This window comes from Lycorma delicatula, chromosome 7, assembly GCF_047948215.1.
Source record: "Lycorma delicatula isolate Av1 chromosome 7, ASM4794821v1, whole genome shotgun sequence".
Taxonomy (NCBI): domain Eukaryota; kingdom Metazoa; phylum Arthropoda; class Insecta; order Hemiptera; family Fulgoridae; genus Lycorma; species Lycorma delicatula.
The window spans coordinates 11,073,329-11,094,978 of NC_134461.1; the positions used below are offsets into that span (position 1 = coordinate 11,073,329).

The window sequence follows — 21,650 nt, forward strand, 5'->3', positions numbered from 1 at the left end:
TTATAAATGAGATTAAACGGCATCAGAAACAAAACGAAAATAATAAATAAAAAAAATAATAATCATAACTATCAAAATTTTAATTCCAAGAGGAATGAAATTAAGATTTACATAATATAACTGTGTTTTACCAGCTTCTCGAAGTCTCTGACCACCTGTCTTCGCACGTGATGTTCTTTCACTACCGGCTAAATCTACTAATGATAATTGGCTTATATTAAGTTTCTTCCTATCTTGTAATATAGAATCTCCCTGCAAATTTAATGGAGCCTACAAAAAAAGGATTAAATATAAAGCAAATAAATAAAAATTTTAAAAATTAGAATTACATATAAGTCACCACCAAAGTGGTGCTACATGAATATAAACATTTAAATTAAATGCAGTCAATAGCATTAGATTATGTATTTAATTTTAATGCACTACTATTAAAACAATTTGCTTAATTTACCAGCACAATGCCTACATTATTGATGTAAAAAATTTAACAGAAAACAAAATCAAAAATCAGTTCAATGTACTTTGATTACCGAGTCAATTAATCTAGTTGTTTTGGGCATTTGCAGATATACATGCACACAAACACATGCGCGCACGCACACACACACGCGCGCACACACACACACACACAGAGAGAGAGAGAGAGAGAGAGAGAGAGAGAGAGAGAGAAAGAGAGAGTGAGAGAGAGGGGGGGAGTTGATTACAAATCATATCTTTTTTGTATTGAAATTACAAATAAAACTTGCTCTCTCCAAATAGAATGAGCTTTTAAAAATATCTAATAAAAAATAAAATAATCCGCATATATAAATATATATAAAAAAAAAAACAAAGAATAAATTTTAATTTTTAAAGAACTAAACCTAAAGATAATGAATAATAATATCAACTGTATTGATGAAATTAACTTGGTATGTGGAAAAAACGTGAACTCTCAGATGATGTAACAGCCAAATGGTTGCAAGTGTAGACAGGTTTCAAGCATATATTAAAGCTGTTCATGTATTGTACAAGTATATTTAGCATTGTTATTTTCTTTTATTATTATTAATAGAACAAAAATTATTTTTATGACACTTATTATTATTTGCATTTAATACGATATTAATATTTAATTTTACATTGTTAAAATTGAAAATTGCTTTTACATTAGTTTCAATTGTGATGATCAATTTACATTAATTTCACTGTAATGATCAAGTCCAAATACAATATTAGTACGGTCATGCAGAAATAACAACATTTATGAAACAATATAAAAGGTGTAACAGAAAAAAAAAAAATACAAACAATAATCATGTGAATAGAAATATCTATTTCTTTAGGAATTATATGTTTAAGAAATATAGTTTCTATACACTACTTCCTCAGCAGCTGCTGAAAATTATACAGAGCTGAATTTTGATTGATAAATGGCAATCTTAGATTTTAAGCAAAAAATTTCTGGTAAGTGCTTTTGAAGGTTTTCTTGTTTTCTAATTTTTTTTTAAATAATAAAAATCATTTTAATATGTTGATGAATTTTTCATTTAATTTGTAATTTTAAAAAAGATGATCCAAGTATCAAAACACACTTTTTAAAAATTATTTTCTGATTTCTGCCAGACATCCCCAAAAGGATGGTGAGCGGAGTGTGAATCATAATATATTATAAAGCAGAATTATTTTAATATAACTTCAGCTATTTTCTTAGCTCTATAAAAAATATGAAAAGCATGTATCACATGTCATATTGCAACCTGCTCAGCTCAACCTGTATATTTATATAAACATTTTGTGTGGTGTGTGTGTGTGTACGTGTGTGTGCATGAGCGTGCAAATACACAAACTTGCATGAACTAAACTATATAAACTGAACTAACTATAAGTACATGAACTAAACTAAACTCCAAGAAAAACAGGAAAATGCATTTTACAAAATTAACTACTTTTCTTTCTTTATTAATGAAGATATTCTGTTATCATATATACAAACCTGTACAAGACGAATGGTAAAAACAGAATGGCTACGGCTTGATTCAGCATTTAAAGCAGTATAAGCCAAGCGTCTCCTTTTCTGACCCTTAAAATAAATATCAAAAGCCTCCTCTGAAGATTTTACTTCTACTTCATTAACACCATGAACGTACATATTATGAGATCCATCTTCACGAATCAATTTCGGTTGCAAAGGCCTTCAATTAAAATTAAATTAATTATTTCATCAATTAACATGATTAGATTAATTTATAATTAAACATTAACAAGACAATTACATTTGTTAGTTTTTAATGAGCAAATTTTTATGAGCTAAATTTAAATCCTAAATACTATTCCCATGATGAACCATTTCCCAAAACCATTCAAAACAGGTGGGCAGTAATATTAAAAACAGTCTGTCACCTACATCACCACAATTAGGCAAATAACATTTTTTATCTCTTTGACCAAAATGTATATAATCCTCAAAAGAATAAATACAATCTCTATTAGGGATCTGGTCAAGTGGTTCACAGTTTAAGTGGATGTTTTCATATGCAATACAATTCTGGGGACACTAATTCCAAAATCCTCTTACTTCCTTAATTGACTAAATATTATAAAGCATCTTTTGTAAAATTCCTTCAATGTAATTAGATATAATAAAATAGATAACAATTGTGGCATTCTTACAAACCAGACGTACTTACTTTTACTTTAAATTTACAATTTTTAATTTATGATCAACTATTATGATTCTAACAATTTTATATATTTTTATATTTTAATTATTATAAGATCAATCCTCCTGAAGATGGTGAAATAGCCGAAAACGTTTGGGGGAATTAACTAATCTACCGGTAAGCTGATTTTAATATTATATTTAAATTAAATTATGTTTTACAAACAGTGCCATGTTTGCAAAACTTAGGATATATTATGTTACTGAACATCAATGAAGAATTGCACAGTTTCATAAATATATATAATGAATCTTTCCTTACAATTAAGGTTAACTAATTTAAAATACACAGTAAAAATTTTATAATGTAAGAATTTCTTTAGAATTATCATCTCATTAAGATATTTTTGGAACTGGTCTTCGAATTTAATAACTACTCGCAAAAAATTAAATTAAGAGAGAGAGGCTTTCTTTAAAATTTAGGTCTATAACTTTTATTATTTGCACGGAAAAATTCTTATTTTTTAAAAACAGGAAATATGTATCAAACTTTGTTATTAAAAAATTATTACAAAGTTACTAGCATTACAATTTATGTGTATCAATATTAAAAAGTTTCTTTTGAAGACCAGTTTTGAAATTTATTAGTAATACTTTATTTTCTTTCTGAATAATTTGAAATCAATTGCACTACTGCTTCTTTCAATTACAACCGTTTCTTTCAAAATAAATAAGAGTATTTATTACAAATTAATTTTTTAAATAAAGGTAAATTTTCATCTACAAATTAAATTATTTAGAATTACCATACTAAATCGTTGGAAGTTTTAATTAAACTGTTGAGTACACAATAAACATTTAATAATCATTACTTTCCAGACACAATCATCATTCACCTAAGCAGATTTATAAGAGAAAGTTGTTTAGAACAGAGATGCATAAGTTATGCTTGGGTAAATTTTGTTACCTTATCTGTCAGTTAGCAAAACTGGACATTGTAATTTAAATATCTTTATCCAAGTATAAGTTCATTTTAGTAACTATTCCTTTATATTGTCAGTTATACATTATTTCCAAGGATAAGTATGCGTTTATTGTAGATTTATTTGGACATCAACCTTTTAAATAATAAAAAAGGCCAAGTTTTGTTTAAAATGTTCTCTGTCTGTAATTCCCAACAGGTCAGTAATATTATATTTTGACAAATAAATTTATCCCAAAACCTAATGGTACAGGAAGGGAATGAAAAGAGACATAAAATAAAAGGAACTGAGAGAATACAAAATGAAAAGGGCCCAGATCAACAATCACAGTTAACTATGAAATTTCATGAGATCTGAAAAAAAACATTTCACTCATCTAATAGGTTTCTCAGAAAGTTATTTTCACACATTTTATGTTAACTAATGCTTTGGGTAACAAAAAGCTAAAATTAGATATTTACTGCATCGGTGTTCTTATAAATTGAAAAACCCAGCTTGGTATTTTGAGTGCAATCTCCTAGCATTATATAATAACACTTTTTTTTTTTTGTTAAGAAGTGGTTACTGATGAAAGCTTATGCTACTTAATCTCACAATTTATTTTAATTTTTAAAGGAACTGAATGAGAATGTTGGATTCAATAAGACAGACCAGATAATGCCACCTTGTTAAAACAAACATTCTATGCTGAATGAAACGACTGCCATACTGCAAGGCCTCCAGATCTTACAGCATCAAATATTTTTCCTTGGGAATATTAAAAAAGTATGAATTTTTCCAGACGATCCTAATACTCTACAAATTGAAAATTAATACAGAAGACATGTATGTGTGATCTGAATAATTTTACAATTTTAGTCTATGAAACATACAGTTTTGTGAAAAAACATTTCAAATATAAAAGATGTCTATTAAATAACAAAACCGATACGATAACTTATCTTTATTTATAAGCATTACAATCTCTTAATTTTAATGTTTGTCTCCTTCAAAATAAAATTTGTTCCGTTCATATTGAAGCAGCCTTATTTTCCACAATCAAGTAAATGGAGCAGTTCAGTTTCTGTCAGTTGTTTTAATACAACAGTAATTTTTTTCTTCACTGCATCAACTAACTTAAAACATGTTCCTTTAAGCATAATTTTAGTTTGAAAAAGTTACACGGTACAAAATCTAAAGATAATTCTAGCATAATAATGCATTCGACAATCAAAAATTTCTTCACAGAATGCTGTATGAGCAGGCGCATTGTTGCGATAAAGAATGAAACTATTCTACAGTTCTGGTGGTTTTTCTAACTCTTTTTGTAGCTTTTATTATAATTTCCTTATAATTATGCTCACCGTTATACTTCTGGAATCCATTCTTCATAAAAATTTTGACTTGTTTTTTTTTTATTCTTTATGATGATGATGATAATGTTTACTATCATTCAGTCTCAGGATCATACTGAAAGATTCAGGTTTAATCACAATCTGCGATTTTTAAAAAATAAGATTAGAGTTGACATAAAGTTGTAGCATGTCAAGGGAAATTTCCTTGCAACAATCTTTTTGTTCTGGTGTGAGATTCCTAGGACCATCTTGGCACAAATTTTTTTTCATGTTGATATATTCATGCAAAAATTTTCAGCATCTGTCAGTGTTCATGGCTTTGTCTAAAACAATCTGGCTTATTTTCTTTTGAAGTGGAAGATCATTCAGAGCATTTATCATCTTCCACATTCTGATAACCTTCACTGAATTTTTTGCGCCATTCACATTCAAACACATATGCAATAGACTCTTCCCCAAAGCCACAGTAAGCATTCAAAAATATTCCATTGGTGTTTTGTTCAATTTTACTAAAACTTTTAAATTGTCACATTGCTGCAGTATATAACAGAAAACACAATTGCACTAAACAATGATTCACAATCAACTGAATATTTAGGTAAAATTTATATGTATATTTTTTTCTAATTAAATTTGAATTTAAACCAAGAGAACTGATATTTTATGACAAGTTCATTATTGCTACGAGGTAGAACACAGTCTCATTAATTAACCCTTTGAAGACCACTTGATTTTTTCCAGGTTCAGTTTTACGCTAAAAAGACCAACTGGCGATTTTTCATCAGTCTCATTTTATGTGAAAAAGACAATTTGGTGAAATTCTGTCAGTGTCAAAATGGCTTTTGTACTGATCACGTGTTTGGTTGTCGTGGCGGACATGGCACTCCGCTTGATAGAGGTTATGTTTCTTATTGTTTAAAGTCACATGCGATATCGTAATTAATATTCGGATGGTAAACAAAAATTATTATTTTGATCTTAATGACTGTTTATGATTTCATTTTATGTAATACATAAATATCATTCGTTTGTTATTGTTTTTAGTTGGCCATGAAATCATAGTTCGTTCCGAATGAAAAGGAATGCTTTATTCTATTTATTTAGTTTTTCACAATATTGTATTTACTGGTGTGCTGCATACTACATAGATGAGCCTAGAACATTGTGCATTTATCATCATTTTTAATTGTTTGTGACATTCGAATCGTAATATTATGCTTATTTCATCTTATTGTTTTGTTTTCTTTTTTCTGGCAATATTTGTTAGCAAGTTGCTATAACACATAAAATGAGCGGTGTATTTCAAACTAAGAGCGAAAATGATCGGGAACTTAGGAATATTCAGTCTGATAGTGAATTGTGTAGCAACAGTTCTAAAAAACTTAATTTTACAAATCTGACTAAAATTTATCAATTTCTTGCCAAAAATCATGAAAATTTCAGGTTAACACAAAACAGGGCAACAATTCTAAAAATCATATTTCCTATAGTAAAATTGTTTCCTGATTTTGAGTTAAGTGACTTCAAACTCATTTTTTTTGTTTCTTTTTTGGGTTCTTTAATCTTGAGAAATATTTTTGAATAAGATATGACCACAAAAACATTTCTAGTTGATAATGCATTGGTTTTCCTACAATTTAAAAAAACCTGCTAAAAAAAATGTCGGTAATAAAAACTTTTATAAATTTTTTAGCACAAGCTTACAAATAGTCACCATAAGACGCTTCAGTTGTTTTACCAACAATAATATAAGCATGTGATTTTTTTTTAACCATCTCCAAAAGAAAGGCCCGATCCTCATAGACACCACATACCATATAAAAATTCAGGTTGTAACTGATAACAACCCCGATAGAAAAAAAAAAAACTGACAGTAAACAATAAAACTGTCATACAGGCATGTTGTTATAAGTATTACACACTAAATAAGGCTTAATTTTCTTTTCAATTATTAATGAAAACTAACAACTTAAAATTTTAATTACCTTTGTCTCATATCATCAGGCATTTCTTCCATCAAGTCATACACAGCATTATTATATATTTCAACATATGTTACAAATACAGCATATGAATTATCTTCAATAACATTATCAACTTTAATACTGCAACTAGGTGAAGTAGATGATGCACCCACCTTCTTACCTAAATGATCAAATTCAGATTCCTTCCTGAAATAAAAATTATAAAAAATCTGACCCACATGACCTCCTTGTACGCCTATTAAATTACACATACAATTTTTTTTTTAAATGAAAAGTACATAAAATTTTATTCCATTAATAACTTCTGATATTTTTTCATTTTTTTTTATTGTTATTGAATTATTATTTATCGTAATTTTTTTTTACTATCAAAAGTTAATAATCATTAATAAATCAATATATTTAAATCAAAAAATAAAAGTTAAAAGATGAAGTTTGATTCGAACCGATTTGCCTTCCTCTAGTAAGATCCAAATATTTCATTAATTTTATAGCCAAAATTATATTGTTATAGCCAAACTTTATTTGGCTATAACTCTGGAATCAATAAAAATATGTACCATTTTTGATATATCATTCAAAAGCTCTCAATGTTATTACTGCACTCACTTATTACTGCAGTTATGAAACAGTCCAAAATCCAGATTTCTTATTTTAGACTTTTTTGGACACTTTGGTTGAGTCAATTGCAATCAAAAGGGGAGGTGCGCAACTAGATGTTACAACAGTCCTAAATCCAAAATTTCAACATTCTACAGCTAATCTCATTTGAGTTATGCAAGATACATATGTATGTACATACAGACGTCATACCGAAGCTAGTCAAAATGGATACTTCCGTTGAAATCTGAAAACCAAGATTTTTTGCAATTACAATACTTCCTTGTACGAAATGCAAGGAAGCACTTCATACAAGGAAGTATAATAGTTACAACAATATAAAAAATATTATGTACACTATTCACTGAAAATTCAGTAACACATCAGATCATCACATAACAAATCAGTAACATCACGTTTCAGATCAGGCTAATGAAAAATCGGTACTGCCACTGATCAAGTTGCAAAGTGTAATTTGTTTTTATTAGTGGAATTACAGGGCCATTGATATCCACAAATAATGAATGAATGTCCACACTGTAGACATCAGTACCACAAATTTGGAGAGGGAAAACAATTCATTCAACCACGTCCTACTGGGCAAAGAAATAACAGCTGCAGTACTTTGAAACTGTAATGGAATTCCAAATTTTGTTTACAATTCATAGAATTTGTACAAATTAATGTCGGAAACATTATGAAACACTGAATCAGCTTTTAGAGTCAATCCAAAATAAACGCTGCAGGATGCTCATGAATTTTATTGCTATTCTGCATAACAACACAACATACCTCCTACTTTGCAGTTATGCAAAGGCTTTAATTAAGCTGTTTAAGGAGGATTTTCAAACCAACTCCCAACAGCCTGGATGTAAACCAAGTGACAACCAATCCTTCAGCAAGATTAAATAAAGAAGTCTGGTGCTATCCAATATAACCAATAAGCTGATAATTGGAATTAATGGCTGGGTGCTCTCATGCTGTTCTTAGACAAGGATCTACAAAGCTGGTACTGAAGTATAAATGCCTGAGCATAGGTGGTGACAATGTGTAAAAGTAATGTAGATAAATAAATAACTTATGTACAAAATAATTTTTTTTTACAAACATATTAAAAGTAGATTTTAGAATTTTTCTTACATATAGATTTATTATTCAACTAATTTGTTGTTGATAACACTAACAAATGAATGGAAAACTGCCAGTATATAAAATTTACAAATAGATAAATTAACAACAAAAAAATAAATAAGTAAACAATTATAAAAACAAATAAATTCACCGGGGTAATGACAATAGCACAAAGTGAAGTAATATTATTAGCCGATATAATATTATCAAAATAAACAGTACTTAGCATAAAGTAAATTAAAAAGAGTTTTCTTAAGATTCAGTGTATATAGGTTTACTAACAAATCTATGGCTAGAACACTAAGCAATTTTTTATTGATAGTATACTGTGTGATCTTTTTAATTAATTAGGATTTTAATATATAAAACAAATAAATGTAATGGAAAAAATACTTCTTGACTTTTATTTCAAAATTTTCTCTTTTTAAATTAGCAGTTTTTAAAAATATTGTGAATTTTTTACTTTTATTTTTTTTTTAACTTAAGCAATAACTGGATTACACAATGTATTTGTGTTTCATACCATGCCTTTTGTTACAAATGTTACATCAAAAGAAATTACACATTACTGTTATCACTATCTTCACGACTTTTACATGAGTTTTCTTTTATTACTGCTTTGAAAATTTCTGCTTTCCTCAAATGTATCCTATATGCAAACGGATGTCAGTATAAACAGGTAACGATTCATCAGCTGAAAACATGAGTGAATAGTTTGTAAAGGGTATCATTAGATGGCAGCACAATCCACCTTTATGATATTCTGTTAGCAGATCCATACGCATTTAGCCCAGTTCAAAAAACAATGATGATAGGTAAGAAGGATATGTTAAGTGCTAGAAGAGGAATGCGCTGTATGTACTTTTTGTGGGTAAAAGGAATCTTCTGCAAAGTATAACTAACTGTAAGCATATGCTTTTTATTTATTATGAAAAATGTTATCTACTCGATGTATAAATGAGTAGATAAATTTGGTACTTACGTATTAATGCCACCGCAGCTACTGCTTTATTTAAAATTGAGTATTTATTTTATTGAGTTTCTTTATTAATTTTAAGAAATGGTTATTTATATTTATAAAATATTCAATTCCTTTATAAAATAAATAAATATAAATAACTATTTATTATAATTAATAGACTTCATTTTCCACCGAAATCCGATTGACTACTTTGTTTTTAAATAAAGCTGTAGCTGTGGTGGCGTTAATACATAAGTACCATAAATTTTCTCAAGGATATTAAAGAATTATTCCAAAAGACCACCTTATTCATGTTCAAAAACCAACATTGCCACAAGTAATCAAAATTATTGAGCAGACAAACAAAGAAGGAAAAACAGCACAACTTCAATAGAATATCTCATGATGGATGCCCAGACAACTCCCTGAGGAACACAAAATGTACTGAACAGGAAGTCATTTACAACTTCTTGTTATATCAGTGAAGAAGACATGGATAATAAAATAGTTGTTGGGATCAGATCATGGATGCATCACTGACAATCCAAATCCTCTTTATTTGCTTGTAAATTATAAAGATTTTTAAAATATATAATATGTGTAATTTAACTTATACAAATTATGAATAATATATTATACTTTGAATTTCCATGTTTATTTTGGAACACAAAAAAGAATAACAAGTAATTTTACACCTTCAAAAAACTACACCTCATATCGCCTAAGGTCATAATCATAGAATCCTGAAATTATCTCTGTGACTCTGAAGGGTGGGGGGCAAAGACAAGATCATTAATCCACTCATCACATAATCTTAATAGATTAGGTACTCCCATTAACATTCTTATAGAGAGCCAAAGAAATTGTTTTTTCATTATCTCTTAACTTCAAAGAGTTATTTAAATTTTTTACAAGAATAATTCGGCAATGAGAAGCAGAAAAAGAATAAAAGCAAGTTTTAGTACAGAAAGGACTAAGACAAGGATATAAACCATTTTCATTACTTTTTAATTTTTAGTGAAGCAATAAAGTAGCAAAAAAAGATTATGAAGCTCGCATAGCAATCCCGGAAAAAATAAAAATGTTAACATCATTGAATACAACAATTTTTTGAAACTAGGGACAAGAAGTCTAGGTATGGATTCATAGCTGAGGAAAAACTCAGAAAACTAAAATAAAGATAAAAGAATGACAGGAAATGCCATAGGAAGGAAAATAATGAAGAGTTAGTTAATGGTCCCCTATTTCTTATTTTTTCCTACTTTCATTTTTTTTATTGTTCCAATTTTTTTTTCCACGTTATTTTTTTGAACTAAACAATCGTAACTTAAACCTGCCAGATACGCATCATATCTGAAACAAAAGAGTTCATGCGCTCATGAGTGAGAGAAAGGAAGAAAAAGAGAGAGGGAGTGTGTGTGTGTGTGTAATTATTTAATGCTTAAATCATGTCTATTTGAATCAATGTCGGTATATATATTTTAAAATATTCAGACCTACATCTTTTACAATTATATCCCCTTTACTTATGTAATAGTACATAAGACAGGAATGTATATTCAATATGAACTTATAAACAACAGTAGATTAAGCTTGCAAAAACTCTTATATTAGTGTTTTAATACCTCACCAAAATAGTAATAACACTCAGACATAGTCATCGAAACAGTTGTTAACTGAATACATCTGAGAAAAACGTTCCAGCAATGATGATCAGCACCAAGAATGCAAATAACAGAGGAAATTTGACATCTAAATTGATAAACATTCCATTAAGTTTTTTTATGTGCTCAAAACTCCTCTTACAAGAAATGAGTATAAATACATTATAAATATACTATAAATATAATATAAATATAAAATAAGAGAATTTATAAATCAATAACTTACTTGCGAAACTTAGACGGTGTTTTTATATTTGAGATTAATTCTCTCTGTCGATCTAACAAAGCATCTGGTTCTGATTGTACATCAAAACCGTTCATTTTATCAGGTTTAAAAACATATTTTCCAGTTTGGAATTTTGATATGCTGTTAAATAATACATCCAAACATCTTGGCATTATCCCCCTATTTTCTGATGTACCATTCATCGTATAAGATTTCCCACTACCAGTTATTCCGTATGCAAATAATAAACCATTTTTACCTTCAACTAGATTTTTTACTAAATCAAAAGCAGTATTCATAAATACATCATGTTGTGATGCTGACCGATCGAAAACTTTTTTAAACATATACTGTACTTCTTTATAATTTCCATCACGATTAAGTTCTGGTGATTTAACTTGTATTATAAACGGTTCAATAACTTTGATACAAGATAATTCACTATCATTCTGCACCGGTCTTATTCTACAGAATACTTGTAATGGTTCTTTATTAGCAAATCTATCACCTGAAGCACCACTTCCACTACCTTTTTCACTATCACTAGTACATATCTTCTTTGCATTTACCTTGGGAGTTGCTCGGTTGCGCCTACATCAAACAAAACAAACAAAATCATCAAGAGCCCGCTAACTATAAATGCTTCAACCAAACATCAAAGCTCTGATAATGACTAGAGCGACATTATTTATCAACCACATGATGTTCCAAGACATTGTGTTTGAGATGTTCAGACGGATAATTCTAGATTCCAAAACATTCTGGGGAGAGCAGGGGTCTTTCCTTAAGAAAGGCTGAGCCTAGAATTATCAATTTGTACAAAATAACATTTCCACTTACCAATAATGTTTAATAAAAGTATCAGAGCACTTTCAGAGTCACTTCTCCATGATCAGGGATTATTTGAAGTTATTAATTTAATATTCATGTATATCATTTTTTAAGTATAATTATAATTAAATTGAAGTTAAAATTGTTACATTCATAATAGTCGATTATCAATTATTAAAATAAGTTATAAATAATAAAAATGTAACATCATGTCTGAAAGATGTTTACGACTACTATGAGATATGAAATGAAACAATACAAACCTATTAATTAATAATTATTGTATAATTTGTCTATACAGGATATCATTAATCGAATTTGACTTGTTCATTAATTCATTTATTATTCATAATTGTTCATTCATTAATTTATTATTATTCAAAAATATATGAAATTTTTCTAATATGTTGGTTTTATGATAATTGTTAGTGTATTCTAACATTTGAATAAATTTGTTAAATTCGTTTTGAGGAGGACATCACAAGAGGTCTGAGTAAAAGAGATAAAGTAGAAAATGTAGAAGAAGAATGGGAGAATATTAAAAAGGAAATTCTTAAATCAGCAGAAGCGAACTAAAATTCAAAGAACAAAATAGCAAATAAAAGAACAAAGAGAACTGGTAGAAAACCTTTGATTTCAGACGATATATTGCAGCTGATGGATGAACGTAGAAAATATAAGAATGCTAATGATGAAGAAAGTAAAAGGAACTATAGACAATTAAGAAATACTATAAACAGGTAGTGCAAACTAGCGAAAGAAGAGTGGATTAAAGAAAAGTCTTCAGAAGTGGAAAGAGAAATGAACATTGGTAAAATGGACGGAGTATACAGGAAAGTTAAGGAAAATTTTGGGGCACATAAATTAAAATCTAATAATGTGTTAAACAAAGATGGTACACCAATATATAATACAAAAGGCTACGTCAATAGGTGGGTGGAATATATTGAAGAGTTATAAGGAGGAAATGAATTAGAAAATGGTGTTACATAGGAAGAAGAGGAAGTCTAAGAGAACAAAAGGGGAGAAACAATACTGAGATCTGAATTTAAGAGAGTATTAAAAGATTTTAATGGCAGAAAGACTCCTGGAATAGACGGAATACTTATAGAATTACTGCACAGTCCAAGTGAGGAAGCGATTGATAGATTATACAAACTGGTGTGTAATATTTATGAAAAAGGGGACGTTCTGTCAGACTTCATAGTGTCATAGTCATGATACCAAAAAAAAAGCAGGAGCATATAAATGTGAAGAATACAGAACAATTAGCTTAACTAGCCATGCATCAAAAATCTTAACTAGAATTCTGTACAGAAGAATTGAGAGGAGAGTGGAAGAAGTGTTAAAAGAAAACCAATTTGGTTTCAGAAAAAGTAAAGGGATATGGGAAGCAATTTTAGCGCTCAGATTAATAGTAGAAGGAAGATTAAAGAAAAACAAACCAACATAACATACTTGGCATTTATAGACCTAGAAAAGGCATTCTATAACGTAGACTGGAATGAAATGTTCAGAATTTTAAAAAATAAGGGTTCAAATACAGAGATAGAAGAATGATTGCTAACATCTACAGGAACCAAACAGCAACAGTAATAATTGAAGAACATAAGAAAGAAGCCATAATAAGAAAGGGAGTCTGACAAAGATGTTCCCTATCCCCGTTACTTTTTAAACTTTACCTAGAATTAGCAGTTAATGATTTTAAAGAACAATTTAGATCCGGAGTAACAGTCCAAGATGAAAAGATAAAGATGCTACGATTTGCCGATGATATAGTAATTCTAGCTTGGAGTAAAAAGGATTTAGAAGAAACAATGAATGTGCATGGATGAAGTCCTACACAAGAACTACCGCATGAAAATAAGCAAGCATTGGAAGAGAAAAGATTATGGAGGTAGACGAATTTTGTTATTTGGGAAGTAGAATTACTAAAGATGGACGAAGCAGGAGCAATATAGAATGCTTAATAGCACAGGTGAAGCAAGCTTTCAGTCAGAAATATAATTTGTTTACATCAAAAATTAATTTAAATGCCAGAAAAAGATTTTTGAAAAGTATATGTTTGGAGCGTCGCTTTATATGGAAGTGAAACTTGGATGATCAGAGTACCTGAGAAGAAAAGATTAGAAGCTTTTGAAATGTGGTGCTATAGGAGAATGTTAAAAATCAAATGGGTGGATAAAGTGACAAATGAAGAGGTGTTGTGGCATATCAATGAAGAAAGAAGCATTTGAAAAAAAATGCTTCAACACATTGCTTCACAAATGCTTGTAGTTAACAGAAGAGAAAGACTTATAGGCCACATATTAAGGGATCCTGGAATAGTTACTTTAATATTAGAGGGTCAGGCAGAAGGAAAAAATTATGCAGGCAGGCAACATTTGGAATAAGTAAAACAAATTGTTAGGGATGTAGGATGTAGGGGGTATACCGAAATGAAACAGCTAGCACTAGATAGGGAATCTTGGAAAGCTACATCAAACCAGTCAAATGACTGAAGACAAAAAAAAATTATTTATTATTAAATTTAAAACTGTTATGTTTAATAAATAATTCTAATAAATTTGCTAATCATATATTATATTATTATCAATGGGTCAATCCATTTAAGTGTCCAAAAAAACATAAGCTGATTACCTTGACCAATTCAAAAAAAAAACTGAAACTTACCCACTTGTTTCCTACATGTTTCAGGACGTGAAATTATATTTTTTAAGTGTTTTATTTAAGCAGTTTACCTGTGGCGGCCATTTTTGTTACTGTGCACATACCTACTTTTGTGATTGTAAGAGGGTTTACAGAAAAAATCATAACTAAAAAACTACTGATCCTGGAAGGATAAAACAAAAAGCAATTTAATCATATTTTCTCAAGGTAAAAGATTGATTCAGTGGTTTATTTACCTATCTCTCTTCTTTCTATGAGAAAATTACCAATAAATTTGAACATGAAAAACAGTGAAATTTCATTTTTGGTCATTTTTTTCAAGAGGCAGAGATGGCATACCCAGTTGGAAATATTTTTTTATATGTAGGTACATGTTCGTAGTTTTACCACAAATAATATTAACGGTGATGATATATAGTTACCCCTAAATCTTTATGAAGTTTTGAAACTAATTTTTTTTTTTTAAGTTCAGATTTTAGCTTCTAATAACTCTGATGGGACTAGCGATAAGATTCTCAAATGTCTACAACTTACAGTTTTTTTGTAGATGTTTATGACAAACAAAAACATTTCTTGTGTATTGAACTAATAAAAAAGTTATAACCTCTCAAAAATCATGGAAAACCTGTTAAAAGTGATATCACTTTGACTCATTAAATATGTGCTTCAAGGGGTTTTTGTCTTCTTTGAACTTTACATTTTTTATATTTAGCACCTATGTTGTTGAAGTTGATGTTTTCAATATTTTTAAAATAGTTTTTTTTAAATTATTAATGATAGGTCATAATTTAACAATAGCTTAACCAATACCAGTGACCTTATAAAATTTTGATTCAGAAATGCTTGTAAAACTTACCCAAACTGAGATTTCAATGAGTAGCCTACTTTTTTTTTTACGAATTCATTATTATTTTTATACCGGTTTATTTTTATAAACACTATTAGAGAAAAAATAAATTGTAGCAAAATTTTAATTATTTTTTAATCAAATAGCCTGTTTTTGTAGCAATGAAAGTTTATTATTTAGTGTGGTTAGCCAACCATCAGCTGTGATATCTCTTCTGATAATTCTCTTGAAATTGTGTGAGAAAGACCCATCATTGAAGTTAGTTCAAGTGATGTCAACTTTCTCAGGACTTTGCAGATCGGTCCCACTTTATCTTGTTGAAACTTCTGAAATGATGTACACAGTCCCAGCAACATTCTTTATTCACATAAATTCCTATGAAACAATGGTCTTCCATTGTTTTAAGTGAAATTACTTGAAAATAATGTAAAAATTTAACTTATTTTAAAATTTGCAAATATAATATTATTAAAACTTATTTATTTAATATAACTTCCAAGCACAGGATGAAATTTCAGACACTCAGTAAAGATGTGAACAGATAACTAACTAATGTCAGACTGACCAATCTGTAACTGCAAAGCTAAATGATGCAACAAGCATTAATGAGCATGTTACAACATGAATTTCCCTGACAACTGGAAATGACTTCAAGCACCTGTTATAACATGAACGCTGCAGTTGAATGGTTCAAACAAGTTTACTTCAACTATAGTAATATTAAGTGCCAAGAACACATGAAACCCCCTTGGCGAACTTATTTAGTGAGTAAAAATGGTATCGCTTTTAACAGGTTTTTCATGAAATTTGAGAGGTAATAACCTTTTCATTGGTACAATACACAAGAAATTTTTTATTTGCCATAAACATCTACAAAAACACTAAGTTGTGCAAATTTGAGATTTTTATCACCAGCCCCATCAGAGTTATTTGAAGCCAAATTTTGATTTTTTTTTAAATTTAGTTTTCAAAAATTCATAAAAATTAGGGGTAAGTATATCACCATTAATATTACTTACGATAAAACTACAAACAAATACCTACATATAAAAAAATAATTGAAACTGGATATGCCATCCCTGCCTCTTGAAAAAAATGACCAAATGTGAAATTTCACTGTGTTTCATGTTAAAGTTTATTGGTAATTTTCTCATAGAAAGAAGAAAGATTGGTAAATAAACCACTGTGCCAATCTTTTACCTTGAGAAAATATGATTAAATTGCTTTTTGTTTCATCTTTCCAGGACCAATAGTTTTTTAGTTAATGATTTTTTTTCTGTAAACCCTTACAATCACAGAAACAGGTGTGCACACCGTAACAAAAATTGCCGCCACAGGTAAACTAATTAAAAAAAAAAATAGTTTTAAGATCCTGAAACGTGTAGGAAACAATTGGGTAAGTTTCAATTTTTTTTTAAATTAGTCAAGCAACTAGCTTATGTTTTTTGGGACACTTTAAATGGATTGACCCCCAACAGACAAATAAATTTGTTAAAAGCACAATTTCTATTAAGCTTTTGTTAAAAATCAAGTAATAAACTAACTAATGTTTTAAAAGTGATTTTTTTTTTATAGCAAATAATATTAATTTTATTATTTGATTTTTTTTAAAAATAAACTTTAAAATTATAAATATATTAAGGTTAATTTTTTATTAATAATGCCACTTTAACCCATAATTCCAATATTGCCAGTGTTCATTAAATTAAACAAAAATGTCTTCCTCTATCAGAATTACTTTGATCTTAAATAAACAAACCCTAATAACTAATGTTTTTAATAACCACAATCTCCAGAACTGCAAGTTTACAAACTGTCAATATCAGTAAATGATTATAAACTATTAAGCACTTACATTTTGAGATATGAAACAAGGAATACTAATATTTTAATAAGGAATATCTAAAAAAAAAAAGCTAGTTTTAAAGGATATCTACAGGATAACAAAATTGCACTGCACAATAAACAGCATACCATGGGAAAGAAATAGGAATCAGCTGTTGAAGCCAGAAAATAATAAACACAAGAAATCAGTGCTACAAACTTAAGAATTACAGGAACCATGAAGCATGACTAATATCGGTAACTGTGTAAAAATATAAATTATTCTGCAAGATTGAACTGAACAACCAACAAAGTACTATAATTGATTCATTAATATTCTTTATGAAAGTATCACTTTCAGTCATAAAAACAAATATATTAATTCTCAAATTGCTTAATTTTGAAAATACAATAATTCTGATTAATGTGTTAAATAAACTGCACATATGGGGAATTGAATATGTAACCTATTTAATTCTTTCACAGATTCCAAACTTTAACATAAATATTAACAGAGGAAAATACTTATAGCTAATGTAACTGGCTTGACAATCCAATTACATCAATCAGACCTGGTTAGTATAATGGTTTATTAAACTGACTTAAATTCATTACGAGAAGGCAGACAAATAGGAAAAATTTAGGAATTAAAGTTCTTAAATTCCTAAATAAATATATATATATATTATTAAAGTTATGTGGTAACACAATGAAACTGACAACACAAAGAAAAGAATAACTGAATCAAATCTATTACTGCAAAAATCTTGCAGTGGCATGATCAAACTTGTTAAATCAATTTAATAGAACAAAATAAAACCTTTTTTAAAACTATCGAACAATATCGGGCTAAGTACTAAGAATAATAACAATACCCAGAAAATAAAATAAACTTATATTAAAACAAAATCTTACGATGGATACAAACAAAATGACATTTTTTATAAAACTATCAGTAATATCAGGATAATCGTAATCAGTTTGGTTAAATTCATAATAAATGACTAATTAGCAATTGGTCTAACAATAACACAATCACAAAACATTAATTAAAGTATGAGTAATAAACTACTTACTTCATCCTGAAAATAATTACTAAAAAACCCTTCTTATACAATTATCATCCAGTACGCCTACATGGACAACCGTTGGAACAACCGACTTTGAACATGACGTCTTTTAAATATCAGTGTTATTATTCTTCCTTCATATAGTTATAACGCATAGAGTTAAATAACTGGTCACATCGTCATTAAAATTAACGAATACTAAAATAAATATTACCAATTTCTTTCTAATTATAACCAATTAAAAAAATATATATTCATCAGTAGTTATAATATTATATAAAATACCAAAAATATTGGGGTACTCGTACGTTAATGTATTTTCAGCATATGATATTTAAAATTTCTTAACAACATAAATGCAATTTTTCAATCTCAATTAATAAACTAAAATAATCAAAGCTTTGATATACTTATTAATGTATCCGTCCACGATCATTTCCCTATAACAGCTTTCCAGAGACCGAATACGGTACATAATTTTTCTAAGCAAGCACTCTAGTTCCGTTCCAGTACTTTAAACACGAAAGTTGGTGACTCCATTATAATAGTGGCAGAACTCTATTATTATATATTCAACGGTTAGTGCGGTAATTTTAAATGCACTTATGTAGATCAGTATGTGTAAAATTTTACAGATACGCTTAGAAATAAATCCTAACATCAATGAAAGATGTAGAACTAATTTTACTAAGCTTGACATCTCTTTTAAATAAACAAAGGATTATTAAAGTTAATAGGTTAGAAATTATGTTTTAAAAATTCCACACAGGAAGGGTAGTGCTGTTTGCAATGGTATTATTAAATAAAATATCTAACTTCTTGCATTATGGTTAAAATATCAATAAAATCAATGCCCTAATTGAGAACATACCTCCTGAATTTAGCTTAAATGTTTTACTAGATGTAAACGAAACAATGTTTTACAGAAAACAAACTATGCACAAAATGTTATAACAAAGGTTTTTTAAAAAAATTACAGTTATCTGAGCTGTGTACTAAAAAATGTTCACTGAAGAACTGAAGCATGCTACAGGTGACATTGTTAATGTAATCTATTTTTGGGAATTTAGTTGGAAGAAGAATTGAAGTTCTGGACATGAAAGTTATTATTTATATTTTTTAAAGCAAGAATTTTACAATTAATACAAGACTTCAAAATGTCAAATAATATAAAAGTCCAGGGATAGGACTTTATTTATTGATAGAAATACTTTTCCACTCTTAGGTACAATTATCAAGAAAGTAAAAGTGCTCTAATATATAAACTAAGTGTTTAGTTAGATTTGTACATTTTAAGTTGTATTGAAAGTATTTTAAGTAATTACTAAAGAATACAATACAATAAAATATAATCACTGTGATGAAACTGGTATAGTGTTAAGATTCTTAACTGTAATAATATTCTGATTCAAAATTATAAAATCTCTGTTCATCAGATTACAGATACCTTCTGGGAAAGCATCAGCAATATCTGCCTATGTAGTCAAGTATTATCCTATGAAATACAAAATATTTTACATTATCCAAAAAGAACACGGGAGTCTTGCATTTGCAAAACCTGCTTGTTCTTGCAACAGCATGAATATGGCCATATTACTATACCTTTCCCCCAAGAAAAATACAGCATCAGATTATCTTGGACATTAAGTAAGCTACTATACTACAGACATGTAATATATTTGAAAAGAACTAGCAAGTGTGGACATCTTGCATTGTTGCTTTAAATTACACAAACTGAAAAACATATTTTTTCATTGTGGTAGTGAATGTTTTATGTAGTAAAATGTATATAACTGAAAAAATAAAGCTTTCATGGCCTAAGATATAATTAATACAAGATTTACATTTCCTAGTTTTAGATTATTAAAATTATTATCAAAGGTTTTTGTTATCATTAACATAAAAGGAAAAAGGTAGGCCTTTGGCCTGCTGCGAAAATGTCACATTACATATGCTTTTGTTAAATTTAACAAAAGCATATTTTTTTCTGTTTTTGCCAATTGTAACTAAATAACGTTCATGAATTTAGCATACAAGCAACAAAAAGCTTCAAAATCCTGAACACAAATATAATTTTGGGTAAATCGTTTGTATCAAAAAGTATAAGTTGTTAAAACAAATAAATCATTCGTGCGTGTGCGTAGCTGCCCGTGCACCACCATTGCTATGCCCCAATACCATCTAAAATAAAAATGTGAGCACATACAACAAACATTTACACAAACCCACTCACCATCCTTTTTTAATGGAGATTAGGAAAAAGGTGAGCCTATGGTCCATGGCGAAAATGTTACATGGTTTATGTTTCATTACAAATGATTTTGTTAAATATTTTTGCCAATTCTATTAAATAACATCATGAATTTAGTGTACTAACAACAACAAAAAGCTTCAAAATCCCAAACATTTTTAACAATTTCTTGAGTTGAGATTTTTTAACACAGCACTAACCCCAGTGTTTTCCTTTTTTATTGCCAAATTACATATATAATTTTACATAAATCGTTCACTTCAACAAGGATAAATCGTTCGTGTGCTGTGCGCAGTTGCCCAGCACACCACTGTTGGTCCGCTCTGTGCCAGTAGCAGCTAAAATAAAAATGTGCGCACATATATCAAACAAACCCACGCACCATACTTTTTGACGTGAAATGTCTTTAAAATCACACCGACACATACGCATACCAGAACAGAAATTTGTCACGTAACTAAAAGGTCTATATCGTACTGCCTTAATAACTCCCTAACTATTAGTCTCAGAGAAAAATGCGTTGTCATTTTATAACTTACATGGTCAGCTCGTCAATACGACTCAAAGTCGTATTGACGAGCTGACCATGTAAGAGAGGGGGGGGGGCACAGCACAGATTGGCCAAAACTGGC

The 21,650-nt window shown here is 28.9% G+C and overlaps 1 protein-coding gene across 1 annotated transcript in view; it reads right to left on the reverse strand.

Annotated features, from left to right (window-relative positions):
- pav (kinesin family member pavarotti) overlaps positions 1–18,856 on the reverse strand; it is a 78,416-nt gene extending 59,560 nt beyond the window's left edge. Inside the window, exons 1-5 of the mRNA XM_075371470.1 lie at positions 18,774–18,856; positions 11,526–12,116; positions 6,944–7,129; positions 1,976–2,174; positions 132–270 (exon numbers count right to left, since the gene is read on the reverse strand). Coding sequence (XP_075227585.1) covers positions 132–270; positions 1,976–2,174; positions 6,944–7,129; positions 11,526–12,116; positions 18,774–18,778 — 1,120 coding nt within the window. The 5' untranslated portion in view covers positions 18,779–18,856. The remainder of the gene's footprint in view (positions 1–131; positions 271–1,975; positions 2,175–6,943; positions 7,130–11,525; positions 12,117–18,773) is intronic.
- Positions 18,857–21,650: the final 2,794 nt, after the last annotated feature.